General features: G+C 42.9%; 1 protein-coding gene across 4 annotated transcripts in view; it reads right to left on the bottom strand.

The window, feature by feature from the left end:
* The window catches only part of ASTN2 (astrotactin 2), an 818428-nt gene that overhangs the window by 22220 nt on the left and 773984 nt on the right, over positions 1-22224 (bottom strand). For all 4 annotated transcript variants that reach the window (XM_068248102.1, XM_068248105.1, XM_068248104.1 and 1 more), the window contains one exon: positions 19465-19648. In XM_068248102.1, coding sequence (XP_068104203.1) covers positions 19465-19648 — 184 coding nt within the window. The remainder of the gene's footprint in view (positions 1-19464; positions 19649-22224) is intronic.

Below are 22224 nucleotides of genomic sequence, written 5' to 3'. Positions count from 1 at the left end.
CGGCGTGTCGTCGGGAATCTGCGGTGCGACGCGGAGTAGCGGCGGTAGTAATTCATTAACCCGACGGGAAACCGCCAATTTCCGGCGATACAATGCTCCCGGGTGCGACGTACCGCAACGCATCGAAACGCAGCGCCAGGTGTGAAAGGTAAAATGAAAGTCTATAGACTTTCATTTTATCTTCGTCAACGCAAAGTCTCCATGCTTAAAGCTAATGTGAACCGATTTTTTTTTTTTTTTAAAGTCAGATACTCACCTAAGGATAGGGATTTCCTCTCCTCTCCGGGTGCCCTCGGTGCTGCGCTGGCTCCCCCGTTCGCATCCGCCGCTGCGGGGACTTCGGAAGTCTTCGGGAGCAGAGTCCTCTCGAAGACAGGCGGCTCCATACTGCGCACACGCAAGTGTGTCAAAGAGGGTGCTCGCGCGTGCGCAGTGTTGAGTGGCCCATCTTCGGGAAGCATTTCCGAAGCCTCCCTTCGGCCCGGGAGACAGCGGTATTTGACCGAAATGGTCGAATACCACTACGGGGGAGCCAGCGCAACAGCGGGCACCGGGAGAGGAGAGGGAATGCTCTATAGGACCTAGAGCCTCCCTCTCCTTACGTATCTGACTTTTTTATTTAAAAATGGGTTCCCATTCACTTTAAAAAGGGCTCTACTGTGAAAGAGTCCTACCAATTATGACTAGAGATGTTGCGAACAGTTCCCGAACCGTTTGCCGGCGAACATCTCAGTCTCCCTGTGCCCTGTACTACTTCCGGGTCGCTATGACCCGGAGTAGTACGCCTGCGCTGGCGCGCGTCCTAGATCGCGCTCCTGTTGCCAGGCACTTTCTGCGCATGTTCGTGATGTCATAAGTGACGTCACGCTCATGCACAGAGAGTGCCTGGCAACAGGAGCGCGATCTAGGACGCGCACCACCGGGCCAGTGCAGGCGTACTACTCCAGGTCATAGCGACCCGGAAGTAGTACAGGGCACAGGGAGATTCGCCCGGCGAACGGTTCAGGCCATCTCTAATTATGACATGCATGATGCATGCTAATGAACAGTGTCACTTACTGTGGATTTCTGCCTCTCTCTGGTCTGTGTCATTGGCACTCTCTGGTCTGTGCCACAGCAAGTTGGTCTCACTCTCAATTCCAGGGGACCACCAGGGGCCAGGGCATTGTGACACATACACACTGGCACTGTCTCTGTCTGTCACACACGTGTGCAGACAGCTTCAAGACCCCCAACACTACACACACAGGGGGGCGGAGCTGTAACTATACAGACAGTGCAGCCAGCCAGGGTTATCTCCCGTGTCCTACTGTTGCCTCTGCCCCCTCCCCGCCTGTCACTTCAAAACACATCGGCTATCTTAATGGACAGCCAGGGGTCGGCGGGGCGGAGTTTCTTCCTACCTGGCTGGGCTGCACGCACCAGGACAACTTGTCCTCCTCTCTGTCCCCCGATCACACAGGCAGGATAATTTCGCCGGATAAGTGCACCCGGGCAGCTGCCCACGTGGTCAGAGCCTCAGATCTCCAGCGGGCTACAGAGACAATTGCTCCGCCCCCCGCCGCCTATGCACGCAGCAGCTGCTGTCAAGTTGCAGCGCTGCATGCAGGCATGAATAAGGCGGCCGGTGGGCGAGGAGAGCGGCATGTAAGGAATGTCTAACTTTTTAAAGCTGGAAGGGAGCGGAGGACGGGGGACCCAGGTGACGGAGGGGGGGGGGGGGGTCCGACCCCCCTCCTCGCCACTAGGCCAATACCCCCTTCCTGCCCACTATCCCCTCCAGCTCGGGCGGCCTCCCACACTCAAGGACGGGCGGGTGCCGCCCCCCCAGAAGTGCCGCCTGAGGCAAAAGTTTCACCCCGCCTCATGGGCGGGCCGGCCCTGTCTGGGAGGCATAAAATGGGAAATAAAATCATGATGCGCTAGTATATTATTCCCTCTAAAAATCACTAGTAAGGCCACATCTGAAGTATGGAATACAGTGATGGGCACCACACTGTACATTAGGAAGGACATTAACATACTAGAACAGTTCAACAATTTTGGAAGTAGCGCTCATTATCAATCCATTATCCAATCCACCCCCTCCATACAGCGACTCACCAGATGATGCAGCCAATCGGGCCCGTGTAAGCCTCTGGAGTATATGGTCACCCCACTGCCTTCTGTGGCAAATCACATTCTGTCTGGCACCTTCGAGGAGCAGGAAGCAGGAGCTCATCTATCAGCACACTGAGAGTTCAGTGTGCTTATAGATGAGCTTCTGCTTCCTGCTCCGAAGGTGCCAGGCGGAAGGTGATTTGCCACAGAAGTCTGTGGGGTGGCCATATATGCCAAAGGTGTACACGGGCCTGATTGGCTGCATCATCTGGTGAGGTGCTGTATGAAGGGGGGGGGGGACCACATGGAACTGAATGTTGATGTATATGGACTGATAATGAGCGCTACTTCCAAAATTGTTGCATTGTTTGAAGATATCACACGTATCTGACTGTAGCAAACACCCCAGCTTTAGGGTGTTATCATTCTAACCACATTGTGGGACATTTATTGTCAATTTTAAGATTTGGCACACAAAAAGTGCCCAACTGAGCGCTGTGTAAATTTTGTATTTTGTATACTAGAACAATTAACAAAGCTAGGCAACAAAATTATTCAGGGGGTAGAAGGTCTCACTTACCAAGAAAGGTTGGACAAACTTGGTTTATATAGCTTGGAAAGGCTAAGGCGTGACCTGAAGTATAAATACATCACAGGGCAATACAAAAGCTTGGCAGGTGAGCTTTTTGTCCCTAGGTTTGTACAAAGGACAAGGGGACACAATGTGCGTATGGAAAAAATAAGGCTTTGCTATCTATTTAGGAAGGGGTTCTTTACAGTACCACATGAAGTAGTTATAACAAATTCTATATCTGAAGTTTGGATGTTTTCATTGCATTGAAGGCCATCCCTGGCTATAATTACTAATTCCCAACAAAGTTGATCAAGGGATTTTATCTGATTGCCACCTGGAGTCAGGAAGGATTTTTTTTCCCCTAAAGGTTAATTTGCCCAAGCATTGTCACTCAATCAACTGGGATATATGAGAGTGCATGAGAGAAAGATACCTAATGCTAATTTTTGTATTTTTATTTTTCTGGCTGGATAGTATACTGGTTATTGGCTTTGCCTCTGAGAGGAGATCTGGGCTCGAATCTAGGTTCAGTAAGCCAGCACCTATTCAGTATGAGACCTTGGGCAAGACTCCCTAACACTGCTACTGCCTATAGAGCACATCCTAATGGCTGCAGCTCTGGAGCTTTGAGTCCGCCAGGAGAAAAACGCAAGATATATGTTATTTGTCTTGTGTAGTTGGACTTGATAGTCAAATGTCTTTTTTCAACCAAACTATGTAACTATGGATGGAAGGTCTCATTTACCAAGAAAAGTTAGACAAACTGAGTTTTTAGCTTGGAAAAAAGATGGCTAAGGGGTGAGCTGGTTAACATGTATAAATACATTGGGAGGGCAATGAATACACTTGGCAAAAAGGATTTCTGTCCCTAAGCTTGTACAAAGAAGAAGGGGCATGATCTGTGTATGGAGGAAAAAGATCTATTTGAAAAGGGGCCATTTGTAGTTGGAGTGGTTAAAATGGGGAATGCTAGGATGCTTTATTTGCATTGAACAACATCCATGGTTATAATTACTAGGTAATTCTGAGCAGAGTTGAGTCAGGGATTTTATCTGGCTACCACCTGGAGTTGAAAAGGATTATTTTCCCTTTAAAGGTTGTAAGATTTTTTTAGTTTTTTTTTTGTCATCCCCTGGATCGACTGAAATATGTGAGGGTGCAGGACAAAAATGTTCATAATTTTGACTTATTTGTTTATTTTTCTCCTAGTTGAACTTGATAGACAGATTACTTTTTCAACCAAACTTACTATGTAACTATGTCTAAAAGTTCCCATTAATGATGCAATCTTTTTTTTGTACAATTTTACTATATCTACGTAATATGAGAAACTACCTAAAATAGCCATTAAAAGTATAGTCACTCAGTTGACCCATCTACTACATAGGTAAAACTGTCCATTTTTATTATTAGTGGGCACCTTTAACCACTTCCCGACCGCCGTATTGACAATTGGCGGCCGGAAAGTGGACCCCGCAAGGACCGCCGTATTGACAAATGGCGGCGGTCCTTGTAGGGGCATGGGCGGAGCGATTGCGTCATCCGTGATGCGATCCTCCGCCGGCGCCTGTCTACGCTCACCCGCCGCAACATCCCGCCGGCCATACGGAAGCGCCGGCGGGATGTTAACCCGACGATCGCCGCATACAAAGTGTATAATACACTTTGTAATGTTTACAAAGTGTATTATACAGGCTGCCTCCTGCCCTGGTGGTCCCAATGTCCGAGGGACCACCAGGGCAGGCTGCAGCCACCCTAGTCTGCACCAAGCACACTGATTTCCCCCCCCCCTGCCCCCTGACCGCCCACAGCACCCCTCAGACCCCCCCCCCCCACCCACCCCCCAGACCCATGTTTACACCCAATCACCCCCCTAATCACCCATCAATCACTCCCTGTCACTATCTGTCAACGCTATTTTTTTTATCCCCCCTGCCCCCTCCTGATCACCCTCCCACCACTCAGATTCTCCCCAGACCCCCCCCCCCCCTATGTACTGTATGCATCTATCCCCCCTGATCACCTGTCAATCACCTGTCAATCACCCATCAATCACCCCCTGTCACTGCCACCCATCAATCAGCCCCTAACCTGCCCCTTGCGGGCACCCAATCACCTGCCTACACGCTCAGATTGCCCTCAGACCCCTCCTTATCAATTCGCCAGGGCATTATTTACATCTGTCCTTCCCTGTAATAACCCACTGATCACCTGTCAATCACCTATCAATCACCCATCAATCACCCCCTGTCACTGCCACCCATCAATCACCCCCTGTCAATGCCACCCATCAATCAGCCCCTAACCTGCCCCTTGCGGGCAATCTGATCACCCACCCACACCAATAGATCGCCCGCAGATCCGACATCAGATCACCACACAAGCGCAGTGTTTACATCTATTCTCTCCTCTAAACACCCACTAATTACCCATCAATCACCCCCTATCACCACCTGTCACTGTTACCCATCAGATCAGACCCTAATCTGCCCCTTGCGGGCACCCAATCACCCGCCTACACGCTCAGATTGCCCTCAGACCCCCCCTTATCAATTCGCCAGGGCATTATTTACTTCGGTCCTTCCCTGTAATAACCCACTGATCACCTGTCAATCACCTGTCAATCACCCATCAACCACCCCCTGTCACTGCCACCCATCAATCACCCCCGTCACTGGCACCCATCAATCACCCCCTGTCACTGCCACCCATCAATCAGCCCATAACCTGCCCCTTGCGGGCAATCTGATCACCCACCCACACCAATAGATCGCCCGCAGATCCGACATCAGATCACCTCCCAAGCGCAGTGTTTACATCTGTTCTCTCCTCTAAACACCAACTAATTACCCATCAATCACCCCCTATCACCACCTGTCACTGTTACCTATCAGATCAGACCCTAATCTGCCCCTTGCGGGCACCCAATCACCCGTCTACACGCTCAGATTGCCCTCAGACCCCCCCCTTATCAATTCGCCAGGGCATTATTTACATCTGTCCTTCCCTGTAATAACCCACTGATCACCTGTCAATCACCTGTCAATCACCCATCAATCACCCCCTGTAACTGCCACCCATCAATCACCCCCTGTCACTGCCACCCATCAATCAGCCCCTAACCTGCCCCTTGCGGGCAATCTGATCACCCACCCACACCAATAGATCGCCCGCAGATCCAACATCAGATCACCTCCCAAGCGCAGTGTTTACATCTGTTCTCTCTTCTAAACACCCACTAATTACCCATCAATCACCCCCTATCACCACCTGTCACTGTTACCCATCAGATCAGACCCTAATCTGCCCCTTGCGGGCACCCAATCACCCGCCTACACGCTCAGATTGCCCTCAGACCCCCCTTATCAATTCGCCAGGGCATTATTTACATCTGTCCTTCCCTGTAATAACCCACTGATCACCTGTCAATCATCTGTCAATCACCCATCAATCACCCCCTGTCACTGCCACCCATCAATCACCCCCTGTCACTGCCACCCATCAATCAGCCCCTAACCTGCCCCTTGCGGGCAATCTGATCACCCACCCACCCAATAGATCGCCCGCAGATCCGACCTCAGATCACCTCCCAAGTGCAGTGTTTACATCTGTTCTCTCCTCCAAACACCCACTAATTACCCATCAATCACCCCCTGTCACTGCTACCCATCAGATTAGACCCCTATCTGCCCCTAGGGCACTCAATCACCCGCCCATACCCTCAGAACGCCCTCAGACCCCAGCCCTGATCACCTCGCCAGTGCATTGCTTGCATCTACTCCCCCCTCTAATCACACCTTGAGACACCCATCAATCACCTCCTGTCACCCCCTAGCACACCTACCCATCAGATCAGGCCCTAATTTGCCCCGTGTGGGCTCTTGATCACTCGGCCAAACCCTCAGATCTCCCTCAGACCCCCTTCCGATCACCTCCCCAGTGCATTGATTGCATCTATTTTCCCCTCTAACCACCCCCTGAGACACCCATCAATCACCTCCTGTCACCCCCTAGCACTCCTATCCATCAGATCAAGCCCAATACAACCTGTCATCTAAAAGACCACCCTGCTTATGACCGGTTCCACAAAATTTGCCCCCTCATAGATCACCTGTCATCAAAATTTTCAGATGCTTATACCCCTGAACAGTCATTTTGAGACATTTGGTTTCCAGACTACTCACGGTTTAGGGCCCGTAAAATGCCAGGGCGGTATAGGAACCCCACAAGTGACCCCATTTAAAAAAAAAATACACCTCAAGGTATTCTGTTAGGTGTATGACGAGTTCATAGACGATTTTATTTTTTGTCAAAAGTTAGCGGAAATTGATTTTTATTGTTTTTTTTTTTCACAAAGTGTCATTTTTCACTAACTTGTGACAAAAAATAAAATCTTCTATGAACTCACCATACTCCTAACGGAATACCTTGGGGTGTCTTCTTTCTAAAATGGGGTCACTTGTGGGGTTCCTATACTGCCCTGGCATTTTAGGGGCCCTAAACCGTGAGGAGTAGTCTACAAAACAAATGCCTCAAAATGACCTGTGAATAGGACTATGGGCCCCTTAGCGCACCTAGGCTGCAAAAAAGTGTCACACATGTGGTATCGCCGTACTCAGGAGAAGTAGTATAATGTGTTTTGGTGTGTATTTTTACACATACCCATGCTGGGTGGGAGAAATCTCTCTGTAAATGGACAATTGTGTGTAAAAAAAATCAAAAGATTGTCATTTACAGAGATATTTCTCCCACCCAGCATGGGTATGTGTAAAAATACACCACAAAACACATTATACTACTTCTCCTGAGTACGGCGGTACCACATGTGTGGCACTTTTTTACACCCTAAGTGCGCTAAGGGGCCCAAAGTCCAATGAGTACCTTTAGGATTTCACAGGTCATTTTGCGACATTGTTGGTTTCAAGACTACTCCTCACGGTTTAGGGCCCCTAAAATGCCAGGGCAGTATAGGAACCCCACAAATGACCCCATTCTAGAAAGAAGACACCCAAAGGTATTCCGTTAGGAGTATGGTGAGTTCATAGAAGATTTTATTTTTTTGTCACAAGTTAGCGGAAAATGACACTTTGTGAAAAAAACCCAATTAAAATCAATTTCCGCTAACTTGTGACAAAAATAAAATCTTCTATGAACTCACCATACTCCTAACGGAATACCTTGGGGTGTCTTCTTTCTAAAATGGGGTCATTAGTGGGGTTCTTATACTGCCCTGGATGTTTAGGGGCCCTAAACCGTGAGGAGTAGTCTTGAAACAAAAATGACCTGTGAAATCCTAAAGGTACTCATTGGACTTTGGGCCCCTTAGCACAGTTAGGGTGCAAAAAAATGTCACACATGTGGTATCGCCATACTCGGGAGAAGTAGTACAATGTATTTTGGGGTGTATTTTTACACATTCCCATGCTGGGTGGGAGAAATATCTCTGTAAATGGACAATTGTGTGTAAAAAAATCAAAAGATTGTCATTTACAGAGATATTTCTCCCACCCAGCATGGGTATGTGTAAAAATACACCCCAAAACACATTATACTACTTCTCCCGAGTACGGCAATACCACATGTGTGGCACTTTTTTGCACCCTAACTGTGCTAAGGGGCCCAAAGTCCAATGAGTACCTTTAGGATTTCACAGGTCATGTTGCGGGATTTGATTTCCAGACTACTCCTCATGGTTTAGGGCCCCTAAAATGCCAGGGCAGTATAGGAACCCCACAAATGACCCCATTTTAGAAAGAAGACACCCCAAGGTATTCTGTTAGGACTATGGTGAGTTCATAGAAGATTTTATTTTTTGTCACAAGTTAGCGGAAAGTGACACTTTGTGAAAAAAACAATACAAATCAATTTCCGCTAACTTGTGACAAAAAATAAAATCTTCTATCAACTCACCATACTCTTAACGGAATACCTTGGGGTGTCTTCTTTCTAAAATGGGGTCATTTGCAGGGTTCCTATACTGCCCTGGCATTTTAGGGGCCCTAAACCGTGAGGAGTAGTCTGGAAATCAAATTCCGCAAAATGACCTGTGAAATCCTAAAGGTACTCATTGGACTTTGGGCCCCTTAGCACAGTTAGGGTGCAAAAAAGTGCCACACATGTGGTATCGCCGTACTCAGTAGAAGTAGTACAATGTGTTTTGGGGTGTATTTTTACACATACCCATGCTGGGTGGGAGAAATCTCTCTGTAAATGGACAATTGTGTGTAAAAAAAAATCAAAAAATTGTCATTTACAGAGATATTTCTCCCACCCAGCATGGGTATGTGTAAAAATACACCTCAAAACACATTGTGCTACTTCTCCTGAGTACGGCAATACCACATGTGTGGCACTTTTTTGCAGCCTAACTGCACTAAGGGGTCCAAAGTCCAATGAGCACCTTTAGGCTTTACAGGGGTGTTTACAATTAGGCACCCCCCAAAATGCCAGGACAGTAAACACACCCCACAAATGACCCCATTTTGGAAAGTAGACACTTCAAGGTATTCAGAGAGGGGCATGGTGAGTCCGTGGCAGATTTCATTTTTTTTTGTCGCAAGTTAGAAGAAATGGAAACTTTTTTTTTTTGTCACAAAGTGTCATTTTCCGCTTACTTGTGACAAAAAATAATATCTTCTATGAACTCACTATGCCTCTCAGTGAATACTTTGGGATGTCTTCTTTCCAAAATGGGGTCATTTGGGGGGTATTTATACTATCCTGGAATTCTAGCCCCTCATGAAACATGACAGGGGGTCAGAAAAGTTATAGATGCTTGAAAATGGGAAAATTCACTTTTTTCACCATAGTTTGTAAATGCTGTAACTTTTACCCAAACCAATAAATATAGGCTGAATGGGTTTTTTTTCATCAAAAACATGTTTGTCCACATTTTTCGCGCTGCATGTATACAGAAATTTTACTTTATTTGAAAAATGTCAGCACAGAAAGTTAAAAAAATCATTTTTTTGCCAAAATTCATGCCTTTTTTGATGAATATAATAAAAAGTAAAAATCGCAGCAGCAATCAAATAGCACCAAAAGAAAGCTTTGTTAGTGACAAGAAAAGGAGCCAAAATTCATTTAGGTGGTAGGTTGTATGAGCGAGCAATAAACCGTGAAAGCTGCAGTGGTCTGAATGGAAAAAAAGTGCCTGGTCCTTAAGGGGGTTAAAGCCCACGGTCCTCAAGTGGTTAAGGAGCGTATAAATACACAATCAGTGATGGTCAGTCATGATCATGCTTAATCCTTAGAGCTGCATACATGTGAAAAAATGCTTGGAGAAATTTGGGTGCAGGGTCAAGCCGAAAGATGACGCTGCAAGACCTATCTATTCTATAACTATTCTTCTGCCTAATATTTAATGTACTGCTCTGCTGAAACCATAGTCCCAAATTTCCCTGACTCCTTTCTTTATTTGTTTTTTTTTTAACATTCAGAAAATATTTTATTGCAAATAAAATCATGAGTACCTACTTCATCATTGACATAACAAAGGTCATTGTAGGTACAAGGAGTATGTAACACGTGACAACATATCATACAGACAAAATACAAACAAATCTCAAAATGTAATATACCATCTATTATGCTTAATCAGTTATCCTACTCATGGTATAAATGTGTGTGATATACTATATTGCAGTAAAAAGTTATTACATTGTTGTATTAAATTACCTTAATTGAACATTATGATGGTTACATCCGGTCCACCCCAACTTATCCTGCGGCTAGGAGAGTTGTGGGCAGTACAAAGAAAAGGAAAAAAAGAAAGACGAAGAAAAGAAAAAAAGGAAAGAAATGGAAGAGTGGCTCTGAGAAATGAACATAACGCTAGTGGGGAGAGGCTGTTCACTGAGGCATAGGGGCCTTGTAGTCATCAAAGTCTTTAAACATAATCCAACAGGCCCAAGTGTTAACATGTTGATCTATTTGGTTTTGGAGAGATTTGGGATATCGTATCCACCCTGGTCCACCACTGCTGAACAATCAGAGATTCAGCTTGTTTCCATTCAGCCGAAATGGTCGCTCTTGCTGCATTGACGATGTGGTCCAGGATGGATTTCATGTATATCTTTACCAAAAGAGAGGTAGAGTGCAATAGGAAAAACTCTGGTGACATGGGGACTTGTGTGAGAGAGATCTTTATGGTCCAAGTATGGGCATTTTCCAGAAAGCAGTCACCATAGTACAACTCCCAAAAATGTGTAGAAGGTCTGTGTTTCTGGCACCACAGTGTCAACAAATGTCTGGAATCCCTAGGCCAAATTTACTCAGAATTGTTGAGGTCTTATAGAAAAAAGTTAAGATTTTGATTCCCTGTTCCTGCACTGAAACATTCAATGACTTGGACACCTTTCATTACCCAATTTGAGCCACCTATTGCAGGTGTCTAAATTACTCTGCTTTATCATAATTTGGGCTATGGCTATTACACAGTAAGCACCGCTATAGCTAAAATTCAAATTACGGCCTATGGCAGCACCCAAATCTTCCACCCCACATGAAGCCCAAATTTTTGGCTTCGCCTAAGATGACTCTACAGTCAGTGAGCACTATGCAGACATGCTGCTCCTATATAGCTCAGCAACATGTACTGTTTCTATGGAGAGGCCAGAAAAATGACAAGATAGCATATAAACAGGTGTCTACAATTTTGTTTTAAGAACTGACATGTCAGATCTCTAATTAACATCGTAGGGCACTTGGACACATGCAACATTTTTGGCCAAGACTGCCCTGAGTGGTTGCCTCAGCCAAGTTTCCTCTGCTGTGTGTATGGAGCTTTAATATACGTTTTTTGAAGAGTGTAACATCTACAGATGTACAGTATAAATATGTAAATTGTTAATAAATAAGAAGAATATGTATAGATGTTTTGCTTATCTATTCAGGGTAATTCTCTTACCACTATCCACTATGTATATAGAGCATACTACTGCCCTGTGTTTTCAGTGAAAAGCAAATTGACAAGGGCACGTAAACAAATGCAACATAACAAACTAAGCACCTACCTGACACTGCAATCTCTAACTTTAGTTTGATTTAAAAACACTTCTGGCAATCAAGTTCAACCAGCAGGGAAAAAAAACTGTCATGCACACTCAAATATCCAAGTTGATCCAGAGGAAGGCAAAAACCCTTACAAAGCTTGGGCCTTTTATCCTTACAACATAAAAAATCCCTTACCAACTTCACATGGCAATCAGAAAAAAATCCCTAGATCAACACCACTGAGGATTACCTAGTAATGGTAGTCATAGCTGTTCTTCAATGCAAGGAGAACATTCAAACCCTCTTAAATGCAGATATAGAACTCACCATAACTTCTTCCTATGGTAATATATTCCACATTTTAACCACTCTTACTTAATTTTTGCTCCATACAAAGATTAGGCCCCATTGTTCTTCGTAGAAGCATAGGGATAAAAAGCTCATCTGCCAAGCTGTTGCAATGCCCTCTGATGCATGTATACAGGGTGGGTTATTTATATGGATACACCTCAATAAAATGGGAATGGTTGGTGATATTAACTTCCTGTTTGTGACACATTAGTATATGTGAGGGGGGGGGGGGGGGAACTTCTCAAGATGGGTGGTGACCATGGCGACCATTTTGAAGTCGGACATTTTGAATCCAACTTTTGTTTTTTCAAAAGGAAGGGGGTCATTTGACACATCAAACTTATTGGGAATTTCACAAGAAAAACAATGGTGTGCTTGGTTTTAACATAACTTGATTCTTTCATGAGTTATTCACAAGTTTCTGACCACTTATTAAATGTGTTCAATGTTCTGCCCTTTGTGTTGGATTGTCAATGCAACTCTCTTCTCCCACTCTTCACACACTGATAGCAACACCATAGGAGAAATGCTAGCACAGGCTTCCAGTATCCGTAGTTTTAGGTGCCGCACATCTAGTATCTTCACAGCATAGACAATTGTCTTCAGATGACCCCAAAGATAAAAGTCTAAGGGGGTCAGATCGGGAGACCTTGGGGGCCATTTAACTGGCCCACGATGACCAATCCACTTTCCAGGAAACTGTTCATGTAGGAATGCTCTGACCTGACACCCATAATGTGGTGGTGCACCATCTTGCTGGAAAAGCTCAGGGAGCATGCCAGCTTCAGTGTATAAAGAGGGAAGCATCATGTAGCAATTTCGCATATCTGATGGCCTTGAGGTCTCCATTGATGAATAATGGCCCCACTATCTTTGTACCTCATATTACACTATACCATCAATTTTTTTTGTTCCAACAGTCTTGGAGGGATCTATCCAATGTGGGTTAGTGTCAGACCAATAGCGGTGATTTTGTTTGTTAACTTCACCATTCACATAAAAGTTTGTCTCATCACTGAACAAAATCTTCTGCGTAAAATGAGGGTCCTGTTTCAACTTTTGTTTTGCCATTCTGCAAATTCAGTGCGCCGATTTGGGTCATAAACAAAGAGAAACTTGTAAATAGCTCATGAAAGAATAAAGTTACATTCAAACCAAGCACACCATTGTTTTTCTTGTGAAATTCACAATAAGTTTGGTGTGTCACATGACCCTCTTCCTATTGAAAAAACAAAAGTTGGATTCAAAATAGCCGACTTTAAAATGGCCACCATGGTCACCACCCATCTTGAAAAGTTTCCCCCCTCACATATACTAATGTGCAACAAACAGGAAGTTAATATCACCAACCATTCCCATTTTATTAAGGTGTATCCGTATAATAGGCCCACCGTGTACAAGTTAATTAGGTCACCTCTCAGTAGTCTTTTTCAAGATAAATAAGTCCAATTTCTGCAACCTTTCTTGGTAAGTGAGAACGTCCAACCCTCTGATTAATTTAGTTGCCCATTTTTGTACCTGCTATAGAACGTCAATATCTTTCCTATAGCATGGTGCCCAAAAACAGTATCCCGGACTCTGGATGTGGTCTCACAAGTGATTATTACAGAGGGAGTAGCACACTAGCATCACGTGATTTTACTTCCCATTTATGCATCGCAGATTTTTTTTCTTTTGCTTTAGCTGCTGGTTTTTGGCATTGTATATGATTACTTAACTTGTTATCAACTAATATTCCCAATGTAAAAAGAAAAGCAGGTATTTTTAAGCCACCGTACAGTAAAATTCAGAGTGTAGCTGAATGTAATGCCTCGGCAAAACTATATGCCCATTTGATAGCACTCATACGCACTGCTTGGTATTTCAGAACCTGGTAGACAATGCTGTAGCATTGTTTAAATAAATGCATGTCCCATTTCACATATATAAATGTGTAATACACCAAGCTCACCAAGGACTGGGAGTGAGTCAAAGGTTTACGTGTCATATCTATGTACTTGCAAATACTGGCTTATCTTGATGTACATAAATTACTGCTATAAATGAATGGAATGGCATTGTATGGGATATTTCAGTAGAACAAGGTCTTCATATATTTCCAGTTCACTGCTTAATCATGTAAGCGCTGATTGATGTTGTCACTGGGCTGTTAAATTAAAAGACTTTTATAAAATGACACAAACCATCTTGATCTCCATCTGTTCTAAATTTTTACTAAATACTATTAATACTAAATAATTTAGTATTTTAATATTACATGGCACCACTTGGCTACTTTGCTTACATGCTGTGTTGAAATCATGGTCTAATTTTAGTGGAAGCAAAGTAATTCAGCAAAGATTTGGTGATGTTATCATATTCTTATAGGTTAAAATTGGATTGATGGGTGTGATATTAAAGTAATCACACTCCATTGAATAGCAACTAATGCAAAATTAAGCTTTTCAAATAGTTAATACAGGCTATACTAAAAAAAAGAACTCTACTTCAAATGTCTCCCTTATATTTTCAAATTGGAACATAAGACCTCTGTATAGAGCAGCAGTCAGAGGTCAGGCAGAAAGATGCTAGCAAAGCAGATTTATGGACTTAACCTACAAAATAGTGGCATTAAACACTGTCACTATTGCAACCTTGCTATATGCTAAGAATTTTTTTACTTGATTCTAATTTTACTTATATTTGGTACCTTATGCATTTTTTCTTTATTGTATTGATAAACTGGTATTTTGTTGACATTACAACCATATATGGTTGATATCTGACTCTAAAAGCCCAGCAGTTCAATTTCTTGTTAGTTTTAATTAGAGTAGGTAATTTAGAAACCCTATTAAAGCGGAATATAACCCTGCATTTCAACTTTGCTCTAAAACATTATTTACAGTATATTATATGCAACCAGCATTTTTTTTTTTACTAGACCAGCATTGGAAGGGTTACACAGGGCTTTAAAGTCCCTGGAGATTTTTGCAGACGCATCCGAACTTGAGTTAGATACTTTTTGTTTACACAAATGTATCTAAGTGTTTATTGTGACTCATCTCTCTCACTGAGAAGGAGTTGGAGGACAGCCAAAGAGTGTGTAACATTTCTAAATATATACATATAACTAAATAGAATAACTATCTGAACGTCTGCACGGAACTTAAAACCTCTGTGTTTAACCCTTCCAATGCTGGTCTAGTAAAAAAAAAATGCTTTTTGCATATAATATGCTGTAAATAATGTTTTAGAGCAAAGTTGAAATGCAGGGTTATATTCCGCTTTAAGTTGTTATTGCTGTTATCTGATTTATTTTGGAAAAAAAAGAGTGAAGTGAAGAATGAACTGACATCTTAGCACAGAATTTTGTTACTTGATTGGAGACAGAAATCTGGCACGGGTGAAGCTACTTCAAAGAACAACAGATTGGTAGAAAGGGTTCACACACTCCAAGTTTGAAGTTCACAATTTAACTACATAAATCAAATATAGTAAGCCAACATAACATGTTGGGATGTTCTGCTGTGGAGGGAATTTGTAGTCAATAAATGGCTAACGTCAGTAGGGGAGTGTACTGACCCTTTCTTTCATTCCCTTTTCAAAAATGTTCATCAATTTCTGTACCAATAACTCTCAGGGCTGGATTATAAAAGCAGGTTGTCATTGTAATGAGAAAAGCAGACTTGACAGAGATTTTCAAAATTGTTCCTTTAACCTCCTTAGTGGTATGGACGCATTGTTGCGTCCATTACCGCCGGAGGTCGCCGCTCAGGCCCCGCTGGGCCGATTTGAATATTTTTTTTTAAAACACGCAGCAAGCACTTTGCTTGCTGCGTGTCTCACCCGATCGCCGCCACCCGCCGCCGATCCGCCGCTACCCGTCGCGATGCAGGGACCCCCCAGGCGAGACCCCGTGCGCTGCCTGGCCAATCAGTGCCAGGCAGCGCTGTGGGGTGGATCGGATTCCCCTTTGACGTCACGACGTCGATGCCATGGCGACGGGAGAAGCTCTCCAAGAGATCCCGTTCTTTGAGGGGCTGGGGGGATGCCGCTGAGCAGCGGCTATCATGTAGCGAGACGTTGTCTCGCTACATGAACATATTTTTTTTTAACGTATTTGCTGCCCCCTGGTGGATTTTAATAAACCGCCAGGGAGGTTAAATAAAATTAACCATCATTTTCACCCCTGCTGTCAGAGGTACAGAAAATAAATAACATTTTTCTTTTAACCACAGCATGCACACAAACAACATAAAAAAAAATCAAAACATAACCTATCTCCATTTTATACAAAAAAAAAAAAAAAACAAGTTTGACTACAAACCTCTACGGCCCTTATTATCCTTAGTATTTTCACATGTTTTTTATGCCTTATCAATAATATACTGCTTAAACCATGAGCATGAAAGGAAATACTTCATTCTGTTCAGCTGAAGTTTTTTTATTTTTGCAGTTAGGCTATATATAACATTATGTCCAGGGAGAAAACGCATGAAATTGGGGGCCATACTGTATGTAATTGACTTTTTCTCCTGAGTTTTCTCCTAGGTGATATTTTCGCATCTTGTCAATAAAATGCCTTTGAAACTATTTGCAAACAATAAAATACTCAAAATAATTTTCATAGCATCTTTTCACCTACTTTATGGTAGTTTTTTAATTACAAAGTGCTGAAAAGTTATTTTAAACAGAAGATGAAGAATGTTCTCCTAGGAGAAAATGTATGAGAAAAAGTGAATTACATATGGGTCTGGGGCCCATATGCAATTCACTTTTTCTCCTGAGTTTTCTCCTAGGTCATATTTTCATAACTTGTCATAAAATGGCTTTTAAGTAATCAGTAAGCAAGAAAACACTCATAGTACTTTTTCATCAAGTTTTGGGAACGTTTTCAATCGTAAAGTGCTAAAAAATCTATTTAAAAAGAAGATTAAAAATATCTCCTAGGTCTAGGAGATAACTCAGGTGAAAAAGTTAATTGCATATGGGCCTGGGTCTCTCAAATGACAAAAAATATCATTTAATAAAGAGAGGTGGGCAAAATATCTCTAAGTTGCATGAACAAAAATTGGGTTTCTTTATTGACAAACATATTCTTTGGTGAAAAACTTTGTACATACACTATTCTACAGAAATTCAGACAAATCAACAAACGTTGATTCCGGTGATACCTTTAATGATTAAGTGTACATGGTTTATTGCAAGCTTTTGAAACGTTAAAGCGGACCCAAACCAAACATTTTTTTAATTCTAAATATTTAGTTGCACCACTCTGACACATACAAAGATAAATAAACACTCCTTTAAGCCTATAAGCATTTCAGTCTATGCGTTTCACCCTTCTCTTTTCATAACTAGGGTTATACAGGTGGCAGCCATTAGCAATTCCTCCTTTGCCGGACACCACCTACTCCACCAGTTTGCCGGATTCTGTCCCGGCAATATGAAAGGAAGGGAGGGGTTCCTCCAATAAATGTAAAATATTTTATATTTGTCATCGTACAGCTGAAAAAAGGCTGCTATTTATTATCATAATTTAGAAAATAGATTTTATTTCTGAAATCTTGTATTTTTAATTTTGGTCCACTTTAAGTTTCTTCTTCAGGTATTATACAGAACTTGATCAGAACCATACAATAAGAAGTTTTGAATACCATACAGACTTATATATAATTCTGTAGGCTCAATCTGACAGGATGTCACACAATTCCCCCCCCCCCCCCCCCCCTTGAAATATAAAAAGACTTCCTCAGCCCAATGAACTGACATCATGTCAAATTGAGGCTATAGAATCATATATAAGTCTGTACGTGATTGAAAACTTCTTATTGTACGGTTCTGATTCAGTTCTGTATAATGCCTGAAGAATAAACTTAACATTTTGAAAGCTTGCAATAAACAATGTACAGTTAGTCATTAAAGGTGTCACCGGAATAAACGTTTGTTGGTTTGATGTCTGCATTTCTGCTCCTCGACTAACACCGGACCACACTTTACAATATTGTACAGAAAACTCAAGAGAATAGTTCATTGAATAAAGGGCTTATGGGTCCTTTGCAATTCCAGGAGATAAAGACTTGCTGAAATGTCAGACCAATAAGGACCCCCGATGCCAAGAGCTCCATATTCAGTATTATTATATTATTACAGCAGTAATGAAAATATTTGAATTTTCCATCCCAGTTTCCTGTTGGTCCGTACAGTGACCAATGGGATTCCTTACTGCTGAATTAAAAAGTAATGAGGGTACTTTAAAGGGGTCAGGTCACAAAAAATATCCATAAAAATTACTGATATTTTACTATTGTAATTAGCGTATATTCTGACGTATAAGACGACTGGGGGTATAAGATGACCCCCCCCCCCCCCAACTTTTTCAGCTAAATTATACGTTTAGAGATATACTCGCCGTTTAAGACTACCGGTAAGCACACAAAACATGCCTCTTCCACCCATCTGGAGAGCTTTACATTACCGGGTGCTGCAGTCATCCGGGGGGGGGGGGGGGGAGAAAAAATAGATTGCACTCCATTTCATGACAAACATTGCTGTAATCCTGATAGCTTCTTGCGAGCAATCGCTCGTGCGGGTAGCTGAGCTGCTTCCTGGTTCTGGGTCACCTGACTGGTGACGTGTGCGCTCCATGATACAGTGTGTTCCTCCACAATAAAGCCCGGCAGTCTCTGTATCCTGTGTGAGCACGCACGGCACCAGTCAAGTGACCCAAACCAGGAAGCAGCTCAGCTACCGGCGTGCGCGGCTGCTCGCAAGAAGCTATCGGGATTACAGTAATCTTTGCCATGAAACGCAGCGCGATCTCCCCCCCCCCCGGATGACTGCAGCACACTGTAATGTAACCGACACTGACTCCCAACACTGACACCCAGCATATAAGACGACCACCTTTTCAAGGGTTAAAAACTTGTCTTATACGCTGGAATATACGGTACATAAAGCCTAATAGTAGAATATCTGTAATGTTACCACATATTCTATTAGCGGCTATCTGCAGTGACCAAATTACCACAGCACCCGTTTTACATGTAAGCATTTTAGAATACCTTTGTACAATGAGCAATGCATTATCCATTCACAGTGTGATTTTACTAACTTGCATATCAGTGGCAAGAAAGAGTGCATGAGACAATTTTTAAGAGTTTGTCTGTACCAGCGTCTATGTTTACATATGTACCTCAAGTTCCAACCTCTGCTACAGCTATTCTGATTCATTCTTGGGACAGCTAAATATGGTGACAGATCATACTCTTTTTTTATTATACACTTTTACATCTTGCTAAAACTGAAGGCCAGAAATTACAGCATGTTTATTAAGTTACTCAACCTTTATTAAAGAAGTGGATTACAAATGTACATTGATGACAATGAGATTATGCTTTGTTATCTGAGAGATGTTCTGGCATATAAACTGTAATGTGATAATCACAGCGAGTACAAGTTCTTACCGGGGCCCCAGTTCATCTTCACTACGCCAAACAAAATCTCCAAACTTTTCATAAAGTGCGTTGTAATGATGTTGAACTCGTAGAAGCATTGAGGCAGACACTTCCATCAATGTGTTATATGCTATTTGCTGCTCCTTCCCACTGGTATATCCATTATACAAAGTGTAGATTCTGTCAGCAATTTCTGTAATAAAAGCATTTGATTTAGAAACTGTCTTTAAAGTAAAAACAAAATACCCTGAGGCTGATTCATTAGAAAAATATGCAATACTATGCATGCCAGCTAGTACATGGTGAGAACGTATAAATGCAAACCTAATTAATTAAACTCAACGTTTTATGATAATAAATTGAAAAATAATATACAATACAATCATATGTACAGTATCTAACAAACTAACAAAAGTGAGTACATCTCTCACTCTCACAATTTTGTAAATATTTTAATATATCCTTTAATGGGTCAACACTGAAGATATGCAAAGTAGTTGGTGTACAGTTTGTACAAAAGTGTAAATTTGCTTTACCATCAAAATAAATCATCACACAGCCATTAATGTCTAAACTGCTGGAAACAAAAAAGGGAATACACTCCTATGTTAAGAATGTCAAAACCAATGCAACCAGATACCTGGGGCCTGTGGGTGTTGAGCAACAGCAGCAGGACTCTGGTGTGTAATGATGGCCTAACATCAAAATGTGGTGTTATTTTACCCTGGAAATATTCGTATCCGCAAACAAACTGGCAAGCTCCATTAACTTTAACAGACAGACGAATCTCTGAAATTTCTTTAAAAATGGCATATAAAGTGTACCATAACCTGGGTAGTGACATGGCAGAGGAAAATCAATGGCAAAATAGTCGCCCAATAATATGTATTTTATGCAAACTCTTTTTTATGGTTATTTTTAAGACATTTCAAATGGCCACCAAGTTTAGTGGTTAATATAAAAGCCCAAATACATGCTACAATCATCACATTTACAGGATATGTTAAAGGGAACCAGAAGCCCCAGGAATAAGATTTTATACATACCTGGGGCTTCCTCCAGCCCCATATGCACGGATCAAAAAAGAGAGAATACTATCCCCAGTACATGGTGGCTACAAAAATTAGCAAAATACGCCTACCACACCTGGATCAGCATTGTACTGCTATATATCACCCTTCAAATAGTAGCTAGCAAAAAAAGAGAATTGGCTAGGGTTCAAGATATATATAAATCAGATAGTAGTAATTTATTATTCAAAATACACAAATGACAGAACCATAGCTTGATTGCATGCAAAAATCAGCTTCATAAAATTACCAGTAAAAACTTGCGGAAAGTCTAAGTGCCACAAAACGATGCTCAAGTCTTGATAGTAAACCTATCTATCATCATACGTTCACCCACACTTCCATACAATGGCGCCCACTCACTCCTAAGCGTTGCTCTAATCCTCTGCAGTATGATAATACTTGGAAATATACTCCCCATAGGGGACAGTAAGTCCACCTGCACAGCAGCGATGTTCAAAGGATTTTGATGATCAGTAATCTCCACAGGGATAGAAAGGTGCTTCCAATCAGAAAAGTCACTCTTACCACCTCTGTTGCAGCATGCTGCGTGGGTACCCACTTGATGGTTGTGCTAGGCGGAATCCCGTAATATGAGAAGACGGACCAGATGGTGCTCAAAGCGTACTCAGACAGTCCCCGCTCTATTGATATGACGGTGGGGATTTGAGGTACCCCGCCGGAGCGATGTCTTGATACCACGCCTGGAAAGCAGTCCCAGCTAGATTTCCACGGCACAAGGTCACAATCTGCAATGGCGGCACGCCGGAGTAGTGCGTCTAGGGCTCCAAGGATGGTGTCATCCGTTAGCGTGGATGTTACGTGTACATGACACACTAGGCTCCGCCCATCGACGCGTTTCCCGCCCCTCACAGGCGATTCGTCAGGATGTAACACTGGGCGTACTCTCTCTTTCTTTTATGCAGCGTTCCTTTCCCCACTCCAACTCCTACCTAGCAACTGTTGCCAGTGTAAACACAATTCCAAAGAGATCGGTGAAGGCTCCAGACATCTCGATACTCGTTCAGTATACTTGTATATTCTAGGCAAGAGAATACTCCACTTCACTTTATGACATCAACTTTATAGTATTATAGTTCTTTTGAATCAGTTCATCTGGATCCTTGTATTCCCATGCTGGTACTGTCTCTCACCACAGTATATTACAGCATGGAGGACAGAGCATGGGGAGGTAGACTTTCATAGATGAAGTGTCTAAAATACATATATCCACTCCAATTTAGACATGGGCATACACGTCCCATACGCACGGATCACTCTCACGCTGCCGTCCTCCACTTCCTGCATCCGGCGGTACCGGGTCCCGTAGTTTCGGCCATTTGGCGGCGGCACGCGGCCAATTGTCCGCATCACAGGGGCTCCCGACATACCCTTACGCGTGCGGCTGCATACTGCGCAGCCGCACGCGTAAGGGTATGGAGGGAGCCCCCGCTCATGCGGACATTTGCCCGCATCCGCCGGAAGTGATGGGACCCGGTATCGGCGGATCCAGGAAGTGGAGGATGGCAGCGTGGGAGCGATGCAGGCTTATGGGGCTGGAAGAAGCCCAAGGTATGTATAAAATCTTTTTTCTTTTTACAAGTCTGGTGTCTCTGGTTCCCTTTAAGGATAAGAGTGGGAATAAGGAAACTTTCCAAAAAGACCTTATCGGGTTTGAGAAAATTGACTTTAAAATTTA

The sequence above is a fragment of the Hyperolius riggenbachi genome, chromosome 8 (genome assembly GCF_040937935.1).
Source record: "Hyperolius riggenbachi isolate aHypRig1 chromosome 8, aHypRig1.pri, whole genome shotgun sequence".
NCBI lineage: Eukaryota > Metazoa > Chordata > Amphibia > Anura > Hyperoliidae > Hyperolius > Hyperolius riggenbachi.
Note: the sequence above shows the minus strand (reverse complement) of the source record. Positions and strands in the feature narration are given on the sequence as shown.